A 25766-nucleotide genomic window follows, 5' to 3' on the forward strand; every position below is an offset into this window, starting at 1 on the left:
TAAGAACTAAAACTGAATGGTGAGAAGTGAAACTGAAAGCATTCAAGAGCTAAATTTAATTCAAATTCAGTTTTAAAAGCTGTTATTCAGGTTGAGCAATTCAGATTTGGTCTGAGCAATGAAAGTGTTGGCAGGGTGAGAACACCATCTGTCCAGAGTTTAAGCTTTCTAATAATAATAATAATAATACATTTTATTTGAAAGCGCCTTTCAAAACACTCAAGGTCACTGTACACAGTAGAGTAAAAAGCAACATAGAAGCAAAGAGTTTACACAATCATAAAAGCATAAAAGCTCCCCATGGTGACAAGACGGGGGGAGGGGACGGAGAGTGAAAGGGAAGAAGAAGATCTGAGACAACGAGATGGGGCGGTGATGTTAACCAGATCAGAGAGATATGGAGGAGAGAGATGATGAATAGCTTTAAATGGGTACAACAGTATTTTGAAATTGATACGATATTTGACCGGGAGCCAATGAAGCTGCTGCAGAACAGGAGTGATGTGGTGGATAGAAGGGGTCCTGGTGATGATACGGGCAGCAGAATTCTGGATGCGTTGAAGCTTGTGGATGGATTTTTGAGTAAGACCAAAAAGAAGTGAATTACAATAATCAATCCGGGAAGTAACAAGGCTATGGACAAGAATGGCAGTGGCATGTGGGGTGAGAAAAGGACGGAGACGATTAATGTTGCGCAATTGAAAATATGCAGACCGAGTGACATTATTAATGTGTGAATTGAAAGATAGAGTACTGTCGAGGATGACACCCAAACTTTTCACAGAGGAAGAAACGGAGACCGGCGAGTTATTGATAGTAACAGAGAAACTGTTGGTTCTGGTTCTATACTTAGTTAACAGTCTTGTTTTGATTTAGCCACACCTTATCTTTATTCTGTAGTTTGCAAACATTTACTATCCCAAGTTTGTTTGTTTTGTCACTCAAAACTTATCTGTAAGACTTTTACAAAACTAAAGACATCTGTGAGAGCAGACCTTCATTATTCTTCCCACAGCACGGCTCAGCAGTGAAACCCTTTACCCGAGGAAGTGTATTATATTGTGTGCTGTAAATTTAAGTTTTTTTTAATTAGCTAATAGCAATTAAATATTATTTTTAGCAAAGTAAAGATGCAAAATTTAATCACTCTCGAACAACGTGTTGCTGTCTGTGGTGTCTAAAAGTCATCATGAAATGGATACTCTGGATGGTCAGACCACCTGTTGAGCCAGAAAAGAGAAATATTAATTGGAGCCGTTTGTTCAAGGAGCAAAACTTGACACAAGCTGCACTATACTCACATGAGAAGCTCCACAAAGCGGATGTTTTTGTTCAACCCTTCAACTGCCTTCATATCAGCGTCAGAGAGAGAGAAATCGAATATCTGGAACGTTGGCAAATAAGTCTGATTATATTCCATTCGTCTGGTTTTCAGAATGCACTTTTTGCTACCTACACACCTAAAATTATAAACAAACCTCAAAGTTTTCCTTTATGCGAGCAGGGCTGAAGCTCTTTGGGATGACCACCACGCCTCTCTGTACATTGAACCGCAGACACACCTGAGCCGTGGTCTTGTTGTACTTTTTGGCAATCGATACCAGCAGCTCATCTTCCAGCATTGGGGGGCATTTTAGGTTTACCCTTTATTGAAACAGTGATATTTTAATATCAATCAAGAGAAGCTGAGAACTTGACTAGCTACTCATAAAATGAGTGTGACCCATACCAAGATGGATCTCTGGATGTTCCCAGCGGGCTGTAACCAACAATGACGATACCATTCTGCCGGCAGTATTCAAGCAACTTTGGCTGGGTGAAATAGGGGTGGCATTCAACCTGTGATAGAGCACAAATGTATACATACACATATATATTTGTTTCTGATGAAGACAGCCTGGCTTATTCCTTGCGAGTGTTGTGAACCAACACTCCCAAGTGCATCTTGATTGTTCATGTTACTTAAATAATAACTTCCTATCTCTGTTATGCTTTCATTGATTCAAAGTTCAGTCCTTTCATACTGATAATATTTCAGGCAGTAAACTTACTTTTTAAATAAATTTGACGTTTTCCCCACATTTCTGGGCATTATACATTGCCTGCATTTTGTTCCTATACCTCTGCAACATATCTATGTCTTATCCATACAATGTTCACATATCTATCAAAACACAGCTGTGTGTGTGTGATTTAGTTAAAACATGTTGGGCATATGTCTAAAATCTGAGTCTTTCTGTTGTATTGTTCATTAGCTGTATGCGCAAATATTCAAAGACTGAAACTAAAGCCTGTATTGTTGTCTTCAGCTGGTTGTGCATCAGATTCTTTCTTCTGACTTTAATAAATTGCCGCTGCACAACAGAGTAACAAAAGCATTGACTCTTGAAACACTACTTTTTAAAATGAAGAATGGTTTGCACATTTATATGCTGAGCTTATGGTAAATACAGTACTGTACATTTCCCAAGTCTCAAGTATTTCTTTATATTTCTAATAAGACACTTTCTTGTAAGTGGTGCTGAGCAATAGTTCTCCAGGCTTTCTGAAGACAAAATTTTACTTTGGGCACTAGCTGTTTTTCACTCTTTTATCACGATTATAAAAACACCTAACACTGATCTATGAATCATTCAATCACAAAAAGGCAGCTAATTCAAAGGATTACTCATCGAGTCTACACATTACAGAAAAGTTAGGAAAGAACCAGTTTCTTTAGGGACTTATTAGCATCCTGTAGTAAAAGAAAATTTCTTCCAACGTCTTTTATGTAAATCTCTGCCATGAATAACACGATTTGATGAGCAAAGAGCTTTTAGCTGGAAACTTGGCATATCTCAGTATAGTGTGAGGAAACTGGACAAGTGGAAGAAAGAAAGAAAAAAGCTTGCAGAAGAAAAAAAACATTACGGCAGATGAACAGCATCTGGAAGCCATGTCCTTAAGAAAACAGAAAAACTGTATCAAAGATCTGATATGGGACCTGAGTGGTGTATCTCATCCTTCAACTAATCCATCAACAGTTTGTTGAGACTCACCAGAAATGGTCTTAGTGGAAGGGTGGCTGTCAAGAAGCCATTCTTAAGGAAAAGAAGCAAGAAGAAAAGGCTGAACAGTGCCAAATTACACAAGAACTATGTCAATACTGCGCTGTGCTACCTCACTGAACTCCTTAGTCCATATACCCCTGGGAAAGCCCTAAGATCAACAAGACAATTACTCTTAGTGCAGCCTAGATCCCGGCTAAAGACCAGAGGTGACCGTGCTTTTCCCCTGGCAGCCCCGAGCCTCTGGAACAATCTTCCTGCTGCTATTCGCGCCTCTGATTCCATCATTTCTTATTTTGTCTGTACTTTTGGGGGGGATTTGTACTCTGTTATAGCCTTTTATCTTATATTTTAACCTTTTTGTGAACCACTTTGGTGTACCTTCGGTTTTAAATGTGCTATATAAATAAAGTTGTATTGTATTGTAAGAACTGGGATGAAAATCAGTGGTTACAGGTCTTATGGAGTGATGAATCCAAATGTGAAATTTTATGTTCAATTTGTAGTCAGCACTCTTTGTATGGAGGAGGTCAAAAAAGAGGTACAACAGTGAGTGTTTACACTCATCTATAAAACACAGTGGAAGCTTTCATGCTGCATTTCAGCCAGAGGTGTTAGGATTTTGCATTTTGAGACATAGGAAAGCACAGCAATAAAGGCTCCTTTTCCAGGAGCTGGAGGTGATAACTTGGAGTTATTTTTGGCATCAATATCTTGCCAAACCAGATGACAAAAATAGTAGTCAGAGGTAACTGTTCAGCAAATGCAATATGCACTAAACAAATCTAGCCACCTAACCTGAAGCACTGGTGTTTTTCTGCCACCACTTTATGCATGCATACAAAATGACCTTGCTCTGACGTGCACTCCAAACTGGTCTATGTGAGGCATGGGATAGCTATCTATCCTAAAGCTCTGCCTGCGACTATAGGTGTTGCTGGGCAACATGATGACATCAAAATATTTGTTTAGATAACAATCTTCCAGCATCTAAGATTTAGTTCTGTGCCAAGTGCTATTGCACAACTTGAGGACTGGAGTACAAAAAACACATGCACACACAGAGAGAGTACACAAGTACTTCCTGACACCTCTAGATGCATAACTCCATTCAGAAAGCTTTAAATGTATCTAACTGAACAAAGGTTTCTAAAATGTCCTTATAGCTATGCAACAGAACTTAATTATTAATTAGACTGATTTTCTAACTAAAACATGATGAACATTGAAAACTGCAAGCACAGCTCCCCTCCTGCAAAAAGCAAAGATTTTTGAACTTAGTGTTCTGAAAACAAGTACTTAGTAACTTATTTCCAGACAACTGCTAGCTCAATAATGTACCACTTACCTGGTTTGACACAGGTTTGTGTTTCAGCCCCGGCTTGTTAAGGATTAGCTCTAGTTGTCGCTTGTTGAAGTTTGAAACCCCAAGAGATTTTACAAGGCCAGCGTCTTTACAAGCTTCTAAAGCCTGTGAGAGACATAGGAAAGCACAATAATAAATATATAGTCAATGTTGAACTTTGAAACAATTTAAAAGCTCACAGAAACAGTCAAACTGAGACACTGTTAAAGCTGTCATTGATTTTTACCACATATCTTTTTGTATTTAACTATAAGTTACAGGACGCGTGTACCCAATACTGTTGTTCTGTAGCAGTTATGTTGTCTTCACATATGTTAGGAAATCACTGAAACTAAATTTTCTTGAATAAGCAGGCCACAAAGTCTCACCTCCCATGTGGCACAGAGGTCCGTTTCATGATAAAGCCACTTCCCACTCTCATCTTTGGGGTGAAATACATCTCCTGGCTTCAGAAAATTATAGTGTTTCAGTATAGTATAGTATTTCATTTGGTGCAGTAAAACTTCATGAAATTCAAATGTAAAAATTAAAAACTTGTTATTAAGTTTTCACATATGTGCATACCTTGAAAGCCATGGGCAATTCTATAATATAGAGGTCAACATAATCCAGCTGTAATGTTGTCAGGGTTTTCTCTAAAGTAGGTCGTACTAGCTCGGGTGGATGAAATGTGTTCCACAACTTCAAAAGAAAAGAAGAAAAGTTAACAAATGTAGAAAAAAAGCTACAGAACTCAGCATTTGTTTTTTAAAGATTCAAAGGTAAGTCATAAAAATGAATATGTAATCGATTCGTATGTTATCCATACCTCTTAAGTTTCTCACAGGCAAAAAGCATTTTAGACTCGTTTTTGGTTAACTTTTGCCATGAAGGACTTTGTAATGTTTGTCTCGAAAGGTGTTATACAAATCAAAATGTACTTACTTTATCTTCCTTATTTTTTTTGTGGTTCAGTGAAATAATATTGGTATAATATTCAGATTGGCTTTTTTTCTTATTTGCATTATTAGTTATTTACTTTAAAATAACTAAAGGAGTTGTACTTTTTTGTCACTTTGGCCACCATTTTTGACAGGAAAAAACAAATTTTTAAACTTTTAATTTTTTGTTGGCATCAACAATTACACCCAGAGAAATCCTGCTAAAAGCATTTTTCATGTATTATCGATATAGATGTTAAACCTCATCTAGAAACATGCATGCTAGGAATGGTGCAACCAAAACCTGTGCATGCCGTCATAGTGCTGGATTTGTTTCAATTAATTAGAAGAAAAATAAAACAACCTGCTTCACCCTGAATAAGATAAGATAAGATAAGATAAGATAAGATAAGATAACCTTTATTAGTCCCACACGTGGGAAATTTGTTTTGTCACAGCAGGAAGTGGACAGTGCAAAAGTTATGAAGCAAAAATTAGAATAAAATAAAATAAGAATAAATACAGTATACAACTGTACAGAATAGAATAAAATAAAATACTATATACAGTAGAATAAAATAGAATAAAATATGCAATAAGATAAAAATAGAATAGAAGTGCTATATACAACTCAGTAAAAATACAACGATGCCAGAAAAGATTATGTGTAACCTACATAATAATAATAACCTAGTAATAGTAACAGTAATAGTAACCTAGTAATAACCTACATAAGGAAGCACTTTGGCGTACCTTCGGACCTTTGTGGATTTGTTATTAATGGAACTTATTGTTCCAGTTCTAAACGTCATGATGACCTTCATGCATCACTTAACTTTATCAAGTGTTGTCTCTTGAGGTGGGAAGTAACAAAGCACAAATATTTGTTACAATTTTATACAATTTTCTATACTGCACTTCAGTAGTAAAACCGGCTCGTTACTTTTGCCTTAACGGATTTGCTTTAACGGATTTTTGTCACTGTGAGCTGTTTTTACATATTATGATACATGCAAATCAAACTGAGGCTATTTAAAGACTACATGAAAATACTCTGGAGATTAGTTTGGTATACTGTGATGGGTTCAAAGTAAAGACCAGTGTGTGACTGGTGCACAGTGACTGTGGTTTCATGAGTTTGACTACATCAAGTGTAGCAGAGATTCATATGAATTTTAGCTGATGATGCTTAGATCCATTGACTGATATATATTTTTTATTTTACTTCTTTTTCTTCAGATTCAAGCTGAGTATACTTAGATTGGAAAAAACTTAGACTAAAGTTTGTATTCGCATCTACTAATATTATTTTATCATTATGTTAACATAGCCCAAGGTTCAGTTAGCTTTGCACAGAAATAGAAATGTCCTCCAAACAGCTACTAAACAGCCTGTACTTTTTTACTTTTACTTTAGTAAAGAAGTTGAATCAGTACTTCATCTTTTACTGGAGTAGTTTTGAACAGTAATAGATGTACCTCTACTTAAGTACAGAATGTGTGTACTTTTGCCAACTCTGGTTGTTTTTTGTAGATGCACTGTTCGACTTCCATATCCATTTTTGGAAAAAAAGGAAGAAAAATGTTTGTGTCCTATTGAACCCCGTATATATGTTATCTAAAAAAAAACAGAAAGAAAAAAAAAGTTCAACGGTCAAGGCGCACAGTAGAGACTCACACGAACAAGTATGCTTTGCAAACCTTTCCACAATAGAAGATGTCCTCTCTTTTCACAGTTCCATCGGCTATTTTGTCTCTTATTGCTTGCCCCACTTCGTGTTCATTGTAATAGACCAAAGCTCCGTCAATATGTCTGTAGCCCGTTTCGATCGCAATTTTGACAGATTCATATGCAGTTCCTTTAGGAGTCTGTCAAAAAAAAAAAAAAAAAAAAAAAAAAGAAGTACTGGAAGTAATATATAGTATAAAATAAAATAACAACAACCATAATAATAATATAATAAGCACTCAAAAGTCACAGCAAAAAAACAAACAAACAAAAAATCCTACCACTATTGTTTATTTATTCATTTAGTTTTTGCCTCGTGACACATGCGCAACGATATACAATATACAATTAAATCATGAATCTTACCTCGCGGGGATTTGCATAAGTTCCCAGTCCTATCAAGGGTATGTTGTTTCCGTCAGATAGAGGAATGGAGTGACTTTCTGCTGTCAATTCCATGTTTAACAAAAATGTTTGTTACAAAGGTCAAACGATCTTGAGGTCTGACACTGTGCACTCACTCGAACTTTTGAATACTGTCAAAGAGGCTGGCTCCTCTGCTCTGTACTCGGCCAGAAGCCCCTCCCAAACGCAAAGTGCCTCAACTGTTGCTGAACCGGTTGCTCATGTTTTCATGAGCAACCGGACACCAAGACAGACATTTTAGTCTCATCAAAAATGAGACTAAAATGCTATACTATATGCTATATTATATGTTGGATTAAGCTTTCAGATACTGGTGAAAGCTGGCAGTGACAATGGGATTACGCTGAATGTATCTACCCCCCAGTTGATCAGGTGACATGGTGTTGAAAGTCAAAAGGTGAGAGGGAAATTAAAGGTATTATCAACGAGGATTATTTATGTTTGATAACAGGTGGCATTTATATAAGTATATAAAAGTTATATCTCCAAGAGATATAAAACTAGGATTTAAAACAAATAACATGATAAATTTAGGGATAAAAGGGTACTAATTACTAACTATACAATACTATAATGATAACTGTACAGAAGAGTCTTTGATTTATGATTGACCTGGAAATTATATTGATTTATACTAATACTTTTTTCAATATAAACAATAATAACAGTAATAGATTACCTTTAAGTGCAGACCCTCTACTGCATGACTTTTTAATTTTCTGGGAAAAAAAATATTTCTCCCTATTTTGGGGGAGCTTTAGGGCCCCTAATAATATATCAATCATAAAATTTGACACCCCCCCCCCCCCCCCCCCCCCCCAAACAGATATTGGTTTGTTGCTTCAAGGCAACACTGTGCGACAAGGGTAGTCAAACACCAAGTTATTCTATAATAAGTTTTATAAGTACAACAAGGATGAACAAATAAATAAACAGCAAATAAACAATGTAAACATTTCACAGAACAATAAAACACCAAAATACATCCAACATTTGACCCTAACCCCATGCACATGCGCACACACACACACACACACACACACACACACACACACACACACACACACACACACACACGTTGTGTTTCCATCACTTTTGGGGCCATTACATTAACTTACATTCATTTCCTGGAAACTTATCCTGACCCTACCCATCACAAGTCCCTGCCTGAACCTAATCCTAACCCTGACCTTATCCGAAACCTAACCTTACCCTAACCCTGACTCAAACCTTCATCCTAAAATTGAATGATTTACCTTGCAATTTGTCCCCATAAAGTAGGTGAGACCTCACAATGTGAGTGTGTAAACAAATTTGTGTCCCCACAACAATAAGTAATACACGACCACACACACACACACACAGACACAATTACTTTACCAACTGACCCCTGAGCTCCTAAGTGTCCCTCAAACCTGATACAAGGATCCACTCCTCTACTTCACTGTCACTAAATGATAGCTCACTGTCCTCACTTTCTGAGGACAGAAAGTGCGCATTCCCTTGGTTTCCTTCCATAGAAGGTTTTTACGTCCATGTCCTGTAATTATAAGTAGATTGTAAAGTAAAAAACATTGACTATGATCAAACAAATGCACACAAACACATCTTTACACACATATGCTAATGCATAATATTGCCTGAAAAAAATTAGGCTAACTGCACAGTGTTGCCTTGAGGCAACGAATAAAAATTAACAGTTTTACTGTATAAATAAATTTTAAAAAGTAGAACAAACAATCAAACATGTTTCTTAACATATTCATGCACATACAAGTATTTTTATATACATTTATTTCACTATAAACATGTAAAATAGTTATCTTTATCTTGCCTCCTAATGGAGATGTCTCTCATGTAGTGCAGCTTGCAGAAAGGGGTCCCCCCCCCAAATGAAAGTCACACCACCTTCAACTCATCATTTTATTGGAAAGAGATGTGCCTGGTAGCATTATTTGAAGAAGAAAAAAAAAAAGAGTTGTTTTTTTTTTTGCTTGAAAGGCCAGTGTAAGGCATGAAAATGTGGTTTGTTGCCTCAGGGCAAAACTATGCAGTAGAGGGTTAATATAAGCCACAGAATATCTCGTCAAAATATCAAGTCGTTCCATTTGTAGTTTGTCCTCACCAGGACACCGTAAACGCGTTAAACTAACGCAGTGCTGTGTGGGTATTATATGGTATGTGTTTTTAGCTGCGGATACACAGACAGTCGACAATCCCTGCTAATATGTGAGCTTTAGAACACAGTATGTGTAGCCTTGTTTAAATCAATAATTTACTGTGTGCGGTTATCTTTCTGTTGTTTTGATAAGACCCGCCACAGACCATGGAGTGTGTTTTTTTACGCGTTTAGCATATGCACAGTAAAACTAGGCTACGATGCTAACGTAGCTTCCCTAAAGGACAGAAATGCACTTTAGTTAACTAAAGCTGCTGTACGGTTAAGCAATACTGCGTGAAGCATGAATGAACTTTGGCTTTAATGCAGTAATAAGCGCCTTTCATTTAATATTTGTCTTCTTTAAGTCAGGGAAATAAAAAGCTGTTCTTTGTTTTCGACTGTAACGCTAAGTGTATTGATTAACTGATTGAAAAGCTCGGGTAGCTGTAGCGACTGAGACAATGGACGAAAGTGCCGAAACTGTTGAAAACGACGACATTGTCATCATCGTGGAAAACGAGGCAGAAAGTTTACCAGCGGAAGAAGAGAGACTGAAACAGCAAGCCACATTCGGGCTCATGGATACGTGTCCTGTCTGCAAGTTGAGCTTTCACAACAGGGAGCCCAAACTCCTGCCGTGTCTCCACTCCTTCTGCAAGAGGTGCCTACCGGCCCCCTTCGTGAGTGCCGAACCAAGACGCGACACCCAGGGCCAAGTTGACAACAGCAAGCCATGTGAGGAAAATTGTCTGAACTGTTGTGAAATTGGCTCACAGATAAAGTTTGTCTGTGATAAGCAAACCATTACGTTTTGATTATGTGTGGGCTATTCCACATCAGTTCCCCCAAATTACTGTGTAGTCATGTAATGTTAGATTTCTCGGGAGGCGCACAGCGGGTTAGGTGGAAGGTTACTCCGTGGAGTTAAAAGGGGTTCAGTCCAAATCGGGCATCAGTATGGAGTGGAACAGTCCATGTCCATAAAGGAGAGCAGTTTTCTGTGATCTTTTGTCCCTTATTGACTCATGGCAGGAGTTATTGACTCAACCCCTGCTGTCTCTCCACTCCAGCCTCTAGACTGGCCAGTGATGTTAAAAGGTTTGTTGGTCCTGCTGTCATCTCTAGGACTGACAACTGTCGCCGCTCCCCAAACATGCGCACACACACATACACGGAAATGGATAACAGCTACTACAGATTGATAGATAATCTCCAGCATTATGCTGCACACTTTAATGTCTTAAAGATATGAGAGTTTGAAAATGGCAACAAAAAAGTTCCAAGTTTATTGTGATACTCCAAAAAATAAATAAATGCAATAAACAAGTGATATAAAATATGAATATTTTTAAAGTTCATTTTAGGAAAGTGGGGAAGAACATTATCACAAGTTTTGGAAATGTTACTACTAGTAACAAAGTCTTTTTTAGAAAAGTCTGATTGAAATTGTTATTTTTTGAAGTATCACAATAAACTTCATGGTATAAATACACCTCATATATTTTAACATATCTGATTTTTAAATTTCAGCCCCCTATATTCGAAATGGTTCTTTTTACAAGCCTTAAAAGATAAAAATGCAATCATTACTATTAAATTTATACATATATATATATATATAACTAATTTATTAGCCCATCAGCCAATGTAAAGTTTATGCCACATCTGCTGTAAATTAACAGTAGTGATAATTACCAAAATCATTTTTTTTTATCTTTCTGTAATGGTTAATCCACCAGTATGCGTACACTCTTTACTCAAAATTATATTGTTATTGCTGAAATATAATTTTTCTTGTTATGGATGAATTTTCAAATTGACTGTTTTACAAAAACAGGCATTATTATTTTTTGATTTAGATGCCAAATCGCAGATATTTACTTACGTTCCTGAGCAGAAAAATTTGTTTTAGTTATGCTTGATTTATTTCTGACTCCTTAGAAGTCCACTGTGTCATCTCAATTTCTCTGCAGCAGTTTCAAACTGTTCTTTCTCCCTTTTTGTTTTTGAAACAGGCTTAATTAGCACTGATAATACGACCTTTACAATCAGTTGATTTAAAAGAGTCTTCATTACACTAAAATCCCGAGTGTTATTTAGATGTCATATAGCTCTCATGCAGTTCTGCATTATCCTGTAAATAAAGTCCTCCATAAAGGGAGAAAATCAAGAGTAGAACCAGACTGTCTGAAATGTAGTGTTTAGAGCAGTCTGAGGGATGAGCTTTGTTTTAAGTGGCCGTGTTTCGTATGGTGTTTTTTGAGCTAATGTCTTTAGTAATGTCTGTGTTCACTCCAGTGGTGGGCATTCGATGTCCAGTATGCAGACAAGAGTGCTGGGAGATGGATGTGCTGGACAATTTCTTTGTAAAGGATTCTGCCGAGGTGCCAAGCAGCACTGTGGAGAAAACCACGCAGGTTAGTCGTTGAGCTTATAACCTGAGCTGTTCCTTTCCCTGAGCTTTGATTTTATTGTGATACCACATTCCTGTAACTACACAACTGATTTTATTTTTACCCTTCCATTGGTTTTTTGTCTTTAAAGGTGTGCATGAGCTGTGATGACAACACAGAGGCAACAGGTTACTGTGTGGAGTGCGTGGAGTTTCTGTGTGTCACGTGCATTGAGGCACACCAGAGGGTTAAGTTTACCAGGGACCACACCATACGCCAGAAGGAGGAGATGTCTCCAGGTATTTTCTTTCCAGGAAAGCCACCTGTTTTTCCTGTAATTATTAACATGGTGATTCTTCTCTGTGACAGTCCTGATCCGTGACGTTACCCTTCCTTCCTTGTTTATATACCAGATGCCGTCAGCCTATCCACACAGAGGCCCGTCTTTTGTGACATCCACAAGCAGGAACCGCTGAAGCTGTTTTGTGAGACTTGTGACCGACTTACCTGCCGAGACTGTCAGCTCCTTAAGCACAAGGATCACAAGTATGGAGATCCTTGTGATGTATACTGATGGTAGCAAGAACAATGTATTTCTCTATTCACAGTAGGTTTATAGCCGTTTAAGACAATGGTGTTGCAGCACAGTTAAGTGCTTGTGGGTAAGCCTGCCACAGCTTTTAAACACACAATTTTTCCATGTTGTGATGTTTGATAACAGGTGTCTGGTTTAATGAGGTGCCACTGTGCTGTCAAAAATAAAATTATATTGGTTATGTCATGGTGCTTTTGTCTCTGACCAGGAATAATGGCAATACATGAATTCACATGATGGACTCAAAAAATAAGTTTTTATTTGTATCTGATTATTCATGCTTAACCATCTTTGTGTCTAGCTACCAGTTTTTAGAGGATGCATACAGAAACCACAGGCAGTGTCTCGAGACCATGACGCAGCAGCTGCAAGAGAAAAGAAAAGCCATCGAGGACGTATCCAGCTGCATCAACGGCGGGTAAATTTACCCTGCACAGCTGGAGCTTGATCAGAGAACCTGTTTTAGCTCCACTGCAGATATAACGCGTTTTGCCATTAAAAAATATTGAAGTGGGAAATTGAGCTGTATGCATTTAGGATTTTGGTTTTAATTAAATTAAAAGGGATTTCCACTTGATTTATATTCTTGGATTCCACTCTAGTAGCTTTACGTGACTTGCTGTTTCAAGTCATCTTTATTTAACTTTTCCTGGGCCTCGATGCAGACTCTCAGTTGATCTGCTTTCTGAAATTAGCGGTTTCAGCTTCTCCTTTTAAACCATCCTTCCTTTGATTGGCTGTGCTTTGTAAACAGCAGTTGGGTGGGGCCGCTGTGCTCACAGCTAGTTCTGTGTGCTTGAGATGGCCATATTAACAACATCCACCTGCGTAGAGTCAAGAGTAGAAAACACTGTTTAAATCTGGAGCTTATGGCTACAGGGAATTCTGGCATACACGATGACCTGATTATTTAAAATTAACATGTGGAAAAGAAAAAGCATAATAATGTCCCTTAAAAATTAGACTGAAATAAAATCCAGATTAATGTGAGCATTATATGAATTTCACTTCACAGACTGCAGCAAGTTGAGGAAAATCGGAAAGCTGTAACTAATGAAATAAAGAAGTCCATCTGTAACTTGATAATGGAGATCAACAGGAAGGGAAAGATTCTGGTTAACCAGCTTGAGGTACGTGTGACCTGATTTCTTTAGGTGTAGTGATGTTTGGGTTTCTTTTAATTTTAATTTTATTTTTTTAAAATAAACTCACACCTTTCCCCCCAGGCTTTAACTAAGGACCATGAGTTGGGTTTGAAAAAGCAGCAGGAAGAAGTCAACTCTCTAGGCAGGCACCTAGACCACGTCATTGGCTTCACCAAATGGGCCACAGCTAGCCACAGCGGGACAGCTCTGCTCTACTGCAAAAGACTGGTGTGTAACTTTTAGCATCAAACAGCAATGTGGATTACTGTACACTATAAAGTACATTGTAGCTATTACTTGTTTTTGTCATTTTTCTAATATGTAATATTATTTGCAAAACTTGGTAATCTCAGTGACTTTAAAATGTCCCTGTCTTTTTCTCCCCCTCCTAGATCCTTTACCAGATCCATTACCTGATGAGAGCACACTGCAGTCCCTCCATCGTCCCTCAGAGCTCAGTTCGATTCCAGTGTCGCTCCGGTTTCTGGGCTACAAACGTAGACCTCGGTAAGGCTGTCAGCTGCTCACATGTATAAGAGGCAATGTATACTGATGGTAGCAAGAACAAAAGCTAACTGGCTGCAGAACAGCACATTTGAAAGGATCATGTGGGCCCTAAAAATTCAAATCCATTTTTATAGTGCCCGATCTCCACACTTTATAACATGAGGCAAAGACCCTACAGTAGAAAGGTTATGACTGGGTTGTTCTATGGTCAAGCATTTCATAACAGAAATAACCCCAAATTTTGTGTGTACCTTTACTCATTAGTGTTATTTATTCAACAAACTTACTGATGCTTTTTTTTTTGTATGTTTTTAAAAGTTCAAAATCAATTATGCTTATCAGTGCTGAAAGTGATTGTTATAACTTTTATGCATTTACAGCTATGGTCTAAAATGGTTTAAAAAATGGTAGTCATAGAACCTTCGTCTCACATTTATTTTCATATTTGATGATGATGACCATGAATGAATAGTCCTAATTCTTGACAATCGTTTGCTCTCTTTCTTTAAAAACCAGATAACGTGCCAAATAAATTAAGATAGTCAGTTATAGTATGTCGTATTTAATTACTGTCAGCTGCCTGACAACAACAGAGCAACTAGTGTACAGATTCAACCTTTTGGGATTTACTTACCTGGATGATTGAGCATGCATCAAGACAACTGGTTAAAAAATAAATGTGGAGATGTGGCTGTAAATATATTTTATAAAAGTCTCTGCACAGCTTAAGCATATGAGGACAAAAACACAAATGTAATGACCTCCAACCCCCACACTCAAAACTGACGAATATTTAGGTTGGGTAAATGTTGCATAAGATTAACATTGTTGTATTGAGTCCATTTGTTATCTTGCTGATGCATGTGCATGAACCTATATCAGTTGTGGTCAGAAGTTTACGTAGACTCACTATGGGCATGACTGTACTGGTAAGTTTTGGTTTTGATGATTTCTTTGAACTGTTCTTTTTGCAGGATGCAATGATTCGTACAGTATCCATCTTTAACGATTTAGGGAAAAAAAGAATTGGGCGCACAAGTTTGAATTTATTCTGGATTTTCTCTAATCTACACTGGGTCAAAAGCATAGATACAGACTTAAATACATATAAACACCCCCCACTAACATTTGGTTAAATGTCCCTTAAGAAGTTGCACCTCAACCGGAAGCTTGAACAAGTTTCTGGCGTAATTCTGGCTGGATATTTGACAACTGTTTTTGGCAAAATTGTTATATGTCGTTTAAATTGGTTCATTTCATGGCACAGGGCCTGGCCTTTAAGCATTCTACACAAATTTTCAGTATAGTTGAGGGCTTTGGGAAGCTTAAGGCTAGCCTGCTTTATCCATTTCAGATTTGGAATGGCTTGTTTGGGATGATTGTCCTGTTGGAGCACCCAGCTATTTCAACCGTCTAGCTGATGATCAGAGTTGAAGTTGATGAATTTGTAGGAAAGTCCTACTCCTTTGTTATTCTAACCAATCTGTACAATAAACCAGTAACACTGACAGCAAAACAGTCCCAGAGCATCATGCTGCAACCACCATGCTTGACAAGTGATGCAGTGTTCTTTGCTATGAAAGCCTTATCTTTACTAGTCCAAACATACACCTTGTTTTTGAGGCCAATTAGATAAAACTTTGTCTCGTCTGACCATAAAACGTCTCCCCTCTAAGTTGTCCACATGGACAGCTGCAAGTTTCAGTTGAGCCTGAAGGTGTCAATTTTGGAGGAGAGGCTTCTTTCTTGGTCATCACCCTCTCAGTCCATGGCAATGTTAAACTCATTTCACTGTGGACAGTGATGCTTGTATTCCAGCAGTTTCTAGTTTATGACTAGGGATGGGTATCGTTTAGGTTTTATCCGATACCGGTGCCAAACCGGTACTTTTGAAACGGTGCCGGTGCTTAAACGGTGCTCAAACCGGTGCTTAAAGAATGGAGAACACAAAATTGGTCCAAAAACCTCTCATGTTCAGCTGTTTTTTGTAAAAAGATAACAATGTTAGCCTTTTCTGCAGCTATGGGGCATATATGGTATCACTCTTGGCTGGAAGCAGTGCTTAATCAATGGAAAAAACACAAACTTTGTCCAAAAACCTCTCATGTTTAGCTGTTTCCCACTTTTTCTTTGGTCATTTTAGCCTTTTTGGCCAGGGTGAAGGGAGTATCTGCCATCAAACAAGAAGACAGCCGCATGTAACTACGAGGGTGTTTGCTAGTTCACCTTACATGCATTAATGTAATAACGTGGTTAGCCTACTCAAGGTAAATTACACACGAACAACATTAAGCTACTCACGCAGAGAAGAACGGCTGCTGCTGCCATCATCATCCATCATCATTTCTGCTACACTGGCAGGGCTAGGGGCCAGGACTCTCCTCTTCGGGTTCTTGGGGATGTTGCTAACTCCGGGTCCGATAACAGGCACCACACCCGCAGTAGATGTGCCGGTGTGAGGTCTCGCAGCAAGCTATCAAACACGGCGCATTTCTCGGCTTAAAAAAAAACGCTATGCGTCGCCAGGTGTTTCATCGGATTTGAGGTGTTACCTCCTTTGACAGTATCACAGTATCAGCTTAAAGCACTTGTTGCAGGCTGCTGAGTTTGCATCTTTTGCTGTGAAGTACAGCCAGACTTTTGACCGCTTCGCCTTGGGCGTTTTTAATCTGTAGCTCTGCTCTAAAAGAACGTACGTACCTGGACCCGCCTACTATCCTCGGAAACGTAAAATGATTGGCTAGAATTGGCTCAGGAAAAAAAAAGCACCGAAATAAAGCACCGAAATGTGCGCTGCTTTTCGGTCTGGTTACTACCGTTTATGTCAGAACCGGTGCCATGATGGCACCGGACACCGGTACCCATCCCTATTTATGACAGTCCTAAGCCTTGGTGGGTCATGATAATCATATGTAAATTTCTGACCACTACTGTAACTCCCACACCCACTTTCTCACATGTCTTTGACTGAGTAAATATTTTTTAAACTACAACTTTTCAGTTTATCTGACCATCAGCACATAAGAGCTGCCTAAGTCACTCCATCATCCAATCAGAGAAATGGTGACATTAGTCTGATGTTCAGACTGTTGTCATATTGAGTCATTTGGTATCCTACTGATTAACATTCATGGACTTCTTTGGGTTATTTAGGTTCCATATTTTGGGGATGGTGGCATAAACTGCATGAAATAAAATAAAACAAAAAAAAACAAAACAATAGTTCTGCATCTTCGGTTAATGTAGTAGTTTGTCTTTTTTGGGGCAGGTTCCCTGGTAGTAGAAAGAGGCCCCAGTAGGCCACCGATCACCAACCACCAGACAGGTCCCAGAGCAGAAGCACCCACTGGAGCTCTTTCACTTTCAACTCAGCAGCGACAGAGCACACTCGCTCAGCTCCAGATGCAGGTAAAGGGATCTTTCAAGCTGTCCTTGGCTGCCTAAGAATGAAATGTAGTCATAGATATTCTCAAATATTATGGACTTTATTACGTACTGTAGCCTTTTAATCTTGCTGACTACTCCTCTGATCAAGGTTGACAAGCTTTCCCAACAGCACCCCAGGGGACCCCCTCCTAACCCGTGGTCCTGGCACCAAAATGTCAGGCTACCAGGACCCCCTGGCCCCCCACCACCAACCAGACCTATCCATGGAGGTTCCTCTCCGTCTCAAGGTGTCCCCAACATGGTACAGCAAGGACGCAGGTATGGAAGTTCCCACCCCAACCCTCGAAGCCCCACATCATCTCTGATTAACAACATGAGCTTCCCAGCTGCTCAGGTACGTCAGGTTGTGAGGTTTTGTTAAATTTAAGTACATCAGTGTTTGTTTTTCCTTTACTAAATGAAACAGTGGGACAAATTGATGCCTTTTTTTCTTTCTTTTTTTAATCTTTAAGTCTTTTAAGTGTTTTTTGAACTTGTCTTTTCTACATATAGTCTTTGAGAGATCTGATCCATACCTCCAGCTTCCCCCCTAAACCTACAGATGGGTCACAGGGTGTTTCCCGCTTTCCACAGCCTCTCACGTCTGGAGCAGCTACACAGATGTCACTGCACCAGGTTTGTAGGACCGTTATCATCAAGATTTTCAGTCTGACACAACATGAGTCCAGAAAGTGAAAGCATTTGCTGATAACTGAACTTTGTTTGGTGTTGTTTCCTTTAGAGATGCCTACCAGAGTCATCTTTCCTCAAGAGGAGTGAACCTGGCGGATCGGTCCCCTCCATCACGATCTCTGTACCCAAACCCAACTTCCCTCCTATTCTAGCTTCAGCAACTGCTGACAAAACAACCATGCTTAATCACATGACAGGTCATTATCTGTACATTGATCTTTTCATTTACAAAAAATAGCTTTTAAGGTCTGAAGTTGAGTTAAAAGCTCCATTTTGGGATTGATTTTCAAATAAATAAAGAAAATTGCCTCCTTTTAAAGGTCGAGGGAGGCAGAATTCCCCCATGGCAAAACCATCATCTTCAGACAGAAGCACAGGGTAAGAAGTGAGCAGAGCATCTGTCACAGTGCTACTTAATCCTGTAGTTTATTATTGTGATCATGGATTAACTGTGAAATGTATAGCAGCCTTTTTTTTTTAAATTTTTCTTTAAAAAAAAAAATCAAACACTGCTCTGTGGGAATCTGTATTGAAGGACAACTTCTTGGAAGCAGACTGCCGAGCCACCATCAGCTCCTGCATTAAAGCGACGAAGGAGAACCTCTCCGGGTCCTGTTATTGTCATAAAGGACGAACCTGAGGACGACGACGAAGTCCGTTTCGTAAGAGTGGCATTTATAAACTTAGGATATTTACAGACTTGCCATTTTGATCCAAATGTATCATTCTTAAAACCTATTTAAAATTGATCTTTGACATATTACCACCCCATTTTCAAAAAAGGTGGTTATTCTTTTTGAAATATAAACCGTCTGTGGATAAGAGACAAAGCTGAGAATCAACACCGAATGCTTGTGACTACACAGTATTATAAATACAGTGTATAGTTATACAGTATACAAACAGGCAAATCTGTAGTGAAAATCACTGCATCTGATTGACAACTCACTGAAAACTATTGTTGGCATCCAGACAATGCAAAGGGTAAGTCTTGCATGCAAAGAAAATATAAGTAAATAATATAGCAGTCAGGCTATAATAACTCCAGCCTAACTGCTCAACACTTCTTTTACCTAAGTTCAGGCTTTGGCTGCCGGGCTGGATTCAGCATATACTCAGATTTAACATAGCTTTGTGTTAGCATGCCATTTGTGGAGCTGCTTGTATAGATTGAGTTTTGTTAGCAGTATTAAACAGTTGTATCTGTTCTGCATGGAGTAAAAATAAAAGTAATGCCCATATATCCACTGTAGACTGTTGCACTTCATCTGACTTTAGCGCAAATGGGCAGGAAGGAAAAAGCTTTGTATTTGCCTAGAGTGCAGATAACTGGAGAACCTTTTGCAATGCCAGTAAAAAAAATAATTGTATATTTTGCATAATTACTGAATCTAGTACATTATTGCATTACTGAAAAATGTAAAGTGATTACAATAACTTGTTACTTTGGTATGTGCAACACTCAACTCAACTGAGCAGTAACCTCAATCTCACTTTCCAGCTTATTCTGACAAGACTGATACCAGTTTATGCACACATCCCTGCTTGGAAACTTGTCATGTTTTAAAAGATCATAAATTGAAATTCATTTCTGTCAGAAGTCTTCTGTCCTGAATAGAGAAAGCATTCAGCTCACCACTGGATAAAAGTTCGAATTCCAAAATGTGTGACAGCATAGAGAAGCATAATGCTCAGACATGTGAATGCACCAATGTGGTTTTTATTTTTTTAGGACTTCCTAATTTTAGCAAGACAATCCTAAAATGCATTCTGCTCATATTACAACAGCATGGCTCCAAAGTAAACGTTGGAGGCGTTAAACTGGCCTATCAGCAGTCCAGACCTGTCATCCATTGGAAAACCTTTGGCAAAAATGGCCTGAACTTATTGAGCATTTATCAAATAACTATGAGAAAACATTACTGCTCTCAAAAACACAGCTGGTGGTCTCACTTCCCAAACACAAAGGAGTGGGGATGCAGTATTAGTACAGTAGTAGTGGTGATTTTGGCAGCACGTTGCTTGCATCAAATTTAAAATGTATTCATTTTTAACCCTTATCTGTAAAAGACTGATGGGTTATTGTGAGCATCCAAGTTTGTGAATGCCAGAACTTGAGAAAAAGGCGAAATAGGATTATTGCATCTGCTAGGAGGCTGAGGGATACCACTGGCTTCCGCCGTTATTTTACATTAGTTCAGCCTCAAAATCATTGCTCCTTTTTCACTCTCTCACACCTACAGGTGCAGTCCAACGTCGGCTCTAGCCTGCCAGATAGCAGCACTGGAGCACAGTCTAAGCCCCGGCAGCAGCAGAAGGGCTCCCCACCAGCACCACCCCCTGGATCAGACTCCAAAGACAGGCGTCCTCAGCCCCAATCGCAGCCAGAGTCTGAAAAGAGAGCCGAGCCAGAAGAAGATCCTAATGAGGACTGGTGCGCTGTCTGTCAGAACGGAGGAGAACTGCTCTGCTGCGACAAGTGTCCCAAAGTTTTTCATCTGGCCTGTCACATTCCCACTCTGAATGAATCCCCCAGGTGAGAGACGCCTTTTTGGGATCATGCATAGACACACATGAAAAACAAGAGGTGGACAGGGTGCATGAGGAGGAGTGTATTTCATCCCTAAAACCTCTGTTAGACTATTTCAGCTGGTCTGAACATTGTGTAGTTGAAATGGTTATTGCTAGTAATAGTTGTTTTATATAAAGCTGATTTTTGTTGTTTTTTTAACCATTCTGAAATTAAAAAAAAAATTCTGTATGATCCATCTTTTATCTTTTTATTGTAGAATAAATGTAGAAATTGGTCTTAAATCCCTTCTCTGTTTGGCATTGATGAAGTCTAAAATCTCTCTGTTGAGCGCCTGGTTATTATTCTTGCCCATAGTTAGCTCGTTAGTCTGTGCAGGCTGCTCTATGCAGATAAAATGTTAATCTCTTATTCAGCAGCAGGTGTCCAATCATTGGGCGTTTCCTAACTGCTTTTCTTCACCGTACATCTTTCCTTAGCGGCGAGTGGTTCTGTTCATTCTGCCGAGACCTTGTCTCTCCCGAGATGGAGTACGACTGTGACAGCAAGGATGCCCCCATCTCTGAAAAGTTTCCACCTGTTGATAAAAGGGTATGCTAATCAAGCTGCCATTTGCATTTATGTCCACGAATTAGTTTCAGCCCTAACACCCGAGCCTAAACTCTTGCGGCCCGGTACCAAGCGATGCATGGACTGGTACCAGCCCGTGACCCGGGGGCTGGGGACCACTGTCTTACAACTATAATTTGGTTCTTTAACAGCAGCAGGTCAGGTTGGATTTAAAAAGAGCATCAAAAAAGTCTGAGCCTGTTAAAAGTCCCATTGGGGATAGATTTCCTGCTCTGTAGGGGGAAAATGGTTAAATGACTTCAGAATAGCATTTCATAATGTTCTCACGTCCCTGAAGCAACAATGTCGCTGTCCCTATGAACAGCAACAATGTCGCTGTCCCTATGAACAGCAACAATGTCGCTTCTGAACTCAAAGTTATGTAAGATCTGTCCTCTGGTCTCTAACACTTAAAATCAATGAAACTGCATTCTCTGGGCTAAAGAGGAGAGGGGACAGGCCAGCACACTGTTGGTGCAGCAGCTAATATCTGCAATGGTATTGTGGTATATTAGTGCTAATGGCTCAGGTTAAAATCACAGACGTGAAAGCTGAACAACTTTATCAGGCAAACATCTCCAAACACAGTTAACCTAAATGGGTATCACTGTCAACATTGCCTACTTTATTCATAAAACACTTTAAAAAGCAGCTAGCACTGACCAAAGTGTGAACATATAAAATAGAAATACGAAGAATATATGAAGAATAGTAAACGATATAGAACATCTACATCAGAAAGACAATAAAATCCAAATAAAAATGTGAAGAAAGGCTTTATAGCAGGAATATGGAACATACAGTGTTAAAGAAGAAGCAATGCAACTAAGTGACAAACATGCCAAGCCTTATTTAAACTGTGATGTGATGCAGATTTTTTTTAAACCAGTATTTGATGTGTTGTCTTTGTACTTACAAATTTTCACTGTTTTGTTTTATAAACTTTAAATAAAGTTTTTAATTTTTTAAAATCTAGAAATGTGAGAGGCTGCTTCTTCGTCTTTTCTGTAACGACTTCAGCACTGACTTCCAGCAGCCGGCTTCTCCTTCGGTAAGATGCATTCAATGTTCAGTCAAAACTCCTGTAGAGCGTTCTTTAGTTTAATGCTTATTGTGCAGATATGTTATTTTACTGTGCAATTATTTCAAGTAAAATGAGGTAAAAAGAAAAGAAAATGTCTATTAATTTTCTGTTGTAACTATCTTTTCATGTGAAAGTGACTCATAACTTTTGAGAGAGTTTCACACAACACTTGGATTAGGTGCTTAACTTTTATTGTTTTTCTTCTAAACGTAGGAGACGAGACGGTACAAAGAACTTATAAAGACCCCGATGGATTTGTCAATAGTAAAGAGGAAGCTGGAGTCAAAGGCAAAAGATGGTGAAAGTTATGTCAGTCCTGAGGGCTTTGTTGCAGATGTCAGGCTCATATTTTTCAACTGTGCCAAGTATTACAAGGTTGGTCTGATTTTTGTATTTTTTTATTTTTATTTTGTAAATGCCAGTCATGCTTTATTTAATTGATATTTCCTTTATTTTGCTTTAACTGAAATTTTGTTTTTTACCAGCCAACCTCAGAGGTCGGCAGTGCGGGTTTGTACCTGGAGGACTATTTCGAGGAGCAGCTGAAGCTCATCTACCCGGACAGGGTCTTCCCCGGTGGGAGGGAAGAACAGATGATCCCCCCTTTAGAGGACGAGATAGACGAGGAAGAGGAGATGATGGAGGACGGCGCGGCTGCCGTTAAAGATAAGCCACAAAGCCCTGCAGGAAAGGGGATCCCCCCAGTAGAGGAAGACACAGCTCCTCTAGAAGACAGAACAACACCAGCAGCAAAAGAAAAGTCAGAAGCTGAAACGAGCGAGAAGAAGACGGGCAAAGCGATAGCTGCCACAGAGGGAGGCGCACCTCCTGCAGACGAAGTAAAGCAGGAAAATGTTGCTGCTGTAAAACAGGCGGAAAGCTCTCCAGCAACTCAGAGCGACACGAAAGACGGAGTAGCTTCCAGCTCCACAAAAGAGGTGAAACCTCGGATTACTACGGACACAACAACAGAGCCACCTGAAGCTCCGCAGGAGAAGTCTGCTTCTGTGGACACAGCCAAGGAGAAGCGATAGATGGATGTACAGCAGATAGGAAGAGGAACTGTTGATGATGATGATGGATGAGTCCAGTCTTCCACAGAAGTGGCCCCAGTGGGGACCTACATTTGCTGCAGTCATGCCTTTGTTTGTTTGTGTTTTGTAGGATGAATGTTGTTTTTACGATTGTATTTTTATTTATGTTTTATTTGATGGGAATGGTGCAGATTAGCATAGTTTATAGAGATTGCTCAGCTATTATTTATAGTTGGGCTTTTAATAGGAAAAGAACTGCTGTACTAAATGGGCTTTAGTAGCAGTTATGCTTTAGATCCACAGCAAAGATCTAAAAAGCTCTTTGTTCTTCTCTGAATGGACATATGATACCTTGTAACAGATTATTTTCAGTGATGATGCCACTGAAAAGCACATAAATGACATTCTTTGTTCAATATGTACAGGATATCAGTCGTCACGTTGCTCGTCACCTGTACAAAATAATGATGTATTTTGAAAGCAGCCAAAAATAAAAGTTTAAATTGGTAATGCATGTAGAATGTGTTAATGCTAACATTTCTGTTTAGGCTTTTACCTTCATGATCAAATAATGTTAAAATGCAATAGCTTTGTTTTAGTATGGTATTAATGCTACGTATGCAACAAATAAGTACTGTAGTTTCTGTACAGAAGGAAGTCCTACATTGATTGCAGTCGAACCATCTCTTGTGTTTCCACTTTCCACAGAGCAGCATTCTGTTGTTGGTATCGAGAGAAAAATGCTTCAGATTTTAGTGGGCTCACTTCAGATAATTCAGAGACGTCAGAATCTGTCGTCATTGTCATGTTTTACAAATTGTGCTCTACAAGATGAGAATGGCTCAAAAACTGAAACATCATTAGCATTAATATTCTCTCTAATATTGTTACTTTATTACTAATCAAGCATACTGTAAATAACTTAATGCTGAGCATAAAAATACCTGAATTTACAGTATTTGTAATAAACAGGGCTACATGAACATCTGGCTTGTGCTTGCGTCCCTCTGTGATAATCTGTTGGTTGTGATTTTAGGGTTCATGTTTTGGAGCTATGAACCTACTAGCCATTTGTCTACTGCAGTGTATGCAGAAGAGCATCTCTAAATCTACAAAATGGGCTGCAGCAGCAGAAGACCATGCTGGGTGCAACTCTGAAATGTGCGTGTTGTAGATTGTAATCGAATCTTTTATAAACCACCATCTCCATGCTAAGAAAGTTGTTGTATCACTGGTTTAGATTGGTGATGGTGGTTTAATGGTGTGTTATTTTTTATTATTATTATTTTCTTGGCACACTTTGGATTCCCCGTTAATCATTCTGTCATTTAAACACAGCCTACCTGAGTGTTGCTGTCCATGTCCATCTGATTAGACACCATGTTTCTAAGATTTTTAGGGCCGAGTACAGTGGGGTCAGTTTTATCTGAATTTATAAACAAGAAGAGGATCGTCCAGTCTCTAACAGAAACTTTGTATGTAATTTTCAAACTTGACCCATTCAATCACAAAGTAAAAGCAGACTGACTCTGTGTTATTCCCATCTTATAACATCAAAGTCGCTCTAAAAGTAGCAACTGACGAGTGGTTGCAGATCTGGTCACAGTCATCGAAGTAACCATTTCAAAGGCATAGCCAGATTGTAAGTTCATTATACACTGAGTCAATAGTTTTGGTCATGGTGCAATCTTCAACCACTATTTTCCCGACTGCAGCATTAAGTGGCCGTTCTAGGAAAAGTTTTTGACCCTTCCAGATTAGCTTAATCTTTCAGTCCTTCAGGTTGCTCCACAAAATAGCACAGGCTGGTATATAGGACAGACTAAGACTCGGTTGGACCGTCTATACAAAGGATGGGCTATCTATACATCCGTTCGTGGTTTACCTTGGAAAACATGGCAGATAGTTACCCAAAAAAAGTAGAAAGACGGGTAGTAGAACGAACTGACAAAAGAAAAGCAAGCACCAAAATAAAACATGGTAATTGTAACATAAAAAAACAGAAAGACACAGGACCAAAACTAACGGTCACATGAACCCTCCATAAGTCAACAATTTGTTATTTAACTGAAAAATCTATGAGGATTGCAAGCGTATTTGTT

The 25766-nt window shown here is 38.9% G+C and overlaps 2 protein-coding genes across 7 annotated transcripts; one reads left to right on the forward strand and one right to left on the reverse strand.

The window, feature by feature from the left end:
• Positions 1 to 210: 210 nt before the first annotated feature.
• Positions 211 to 7576, reverse strand: LOC134646914 (aldo-keto reductase family 1 member D1-like). Of its 4 annotated transcripts, XM_063500953.1 has the most exons (10): positions 7428 to 7576; positions 7034 to 7201; positions 4978 to 5094; positions 4782 to 4859; positions 4396 to 4518; positions 3039 to 3080; positions 1730 to 1839; positions 1479 to 1644; positions 1302 to 1384; positions 211 to 1220 (listed from the first exon to the last, which is right to left on the reverse strand). In XM_063500953.1, exons 1-10 carry the CDS (start codon positions 7518 to 7520, stop codon positions 1178 to 1180), a joined length of 1023 nt encoding a protein of 340 aa, XP_063357023.1. In that variant the 5' UTR covers positions 7521 to 7576; the 3' UTR covers positions 211 to 1177. The 4 variants fall into 4 exon arrangements, with proteins under 4 accessions (XP_063357023.1, XP_063357026.1, XP_063357024.1 ...); XM_063500956.1 differs by lacking the exon at positions 7034 to 7201; XM_063500954.1 differs by lacking the exon at positions 3039 to 3080.
• Positions 7577 to 9645: 2069 nt separating this feature from the next.
• Positions 9646 to 24633, forward strand: trim24 (tripartite motif containing 24). Of its 3 annotated transcripts, none has more exons than XM_063501347.1 (19): positions 9646 to 10383; positions 11947 to 12065; positions 12193 to 12340; positions 12455 to 12587; positions 12938 to 13054; positions 13652 to 13766; positions 13863 to 14009; positions 14174 to 14288; positions 17557 to 17696; positions 17824 to 18069; positions 18228 to 18350; positions 18457 to 18604; positions 18728 to 18785; positions 18943 to 19069; positions 20651 to 20943; positions 21417 to 21528; positions 22523 to 22597; positions 22844 to 23005; positions 23116 to 24633. In XM_063501347.1, the coding sequence occupies exons 1-19, from the start codon at positions 10110 to 10112 to the stop codon at positions 23662 to 23664; spliced, it is 3201 nt and encodes a 1066-aa protein (XP_063357417.1). In that variant the 5' UTR covers positions 9646 to 10109; the 3' UTR covers positions 23665 to 24633. The 3 variants fall into 3 exon arrangements, with proteins under 3 accessions (XP_063357417.1, XP_063357418.1, XP_063357419.1); XM_063501348.1 differs by having other exon boundaries at positions 18943 to 19060; XM_063501349.1 differs by having other exon boundaries at positions 17845 to 18069.
• The last annotated feature ends 1133 nt before the right edge of the window (positions 24634 to 25766 follow it).

The sequence above is a fragment of the Pelmatolapia mariae genome, linkage group LG17 (assembly GCF_036321145.2).
Source record: "Pelmatolapia mariae isolate MD_Pm_ZW linkage group LG17, Pm_UMD_F_2, whole genome shotgun sequence".
Taxonomy (NCBI): domain Eukaryota; kingdom Metazoa; phylum Chordata; class Actinopteri; order Cichliformes; family Cichlidae; genus Pelmatolapia; species Pelmatolapia mariae.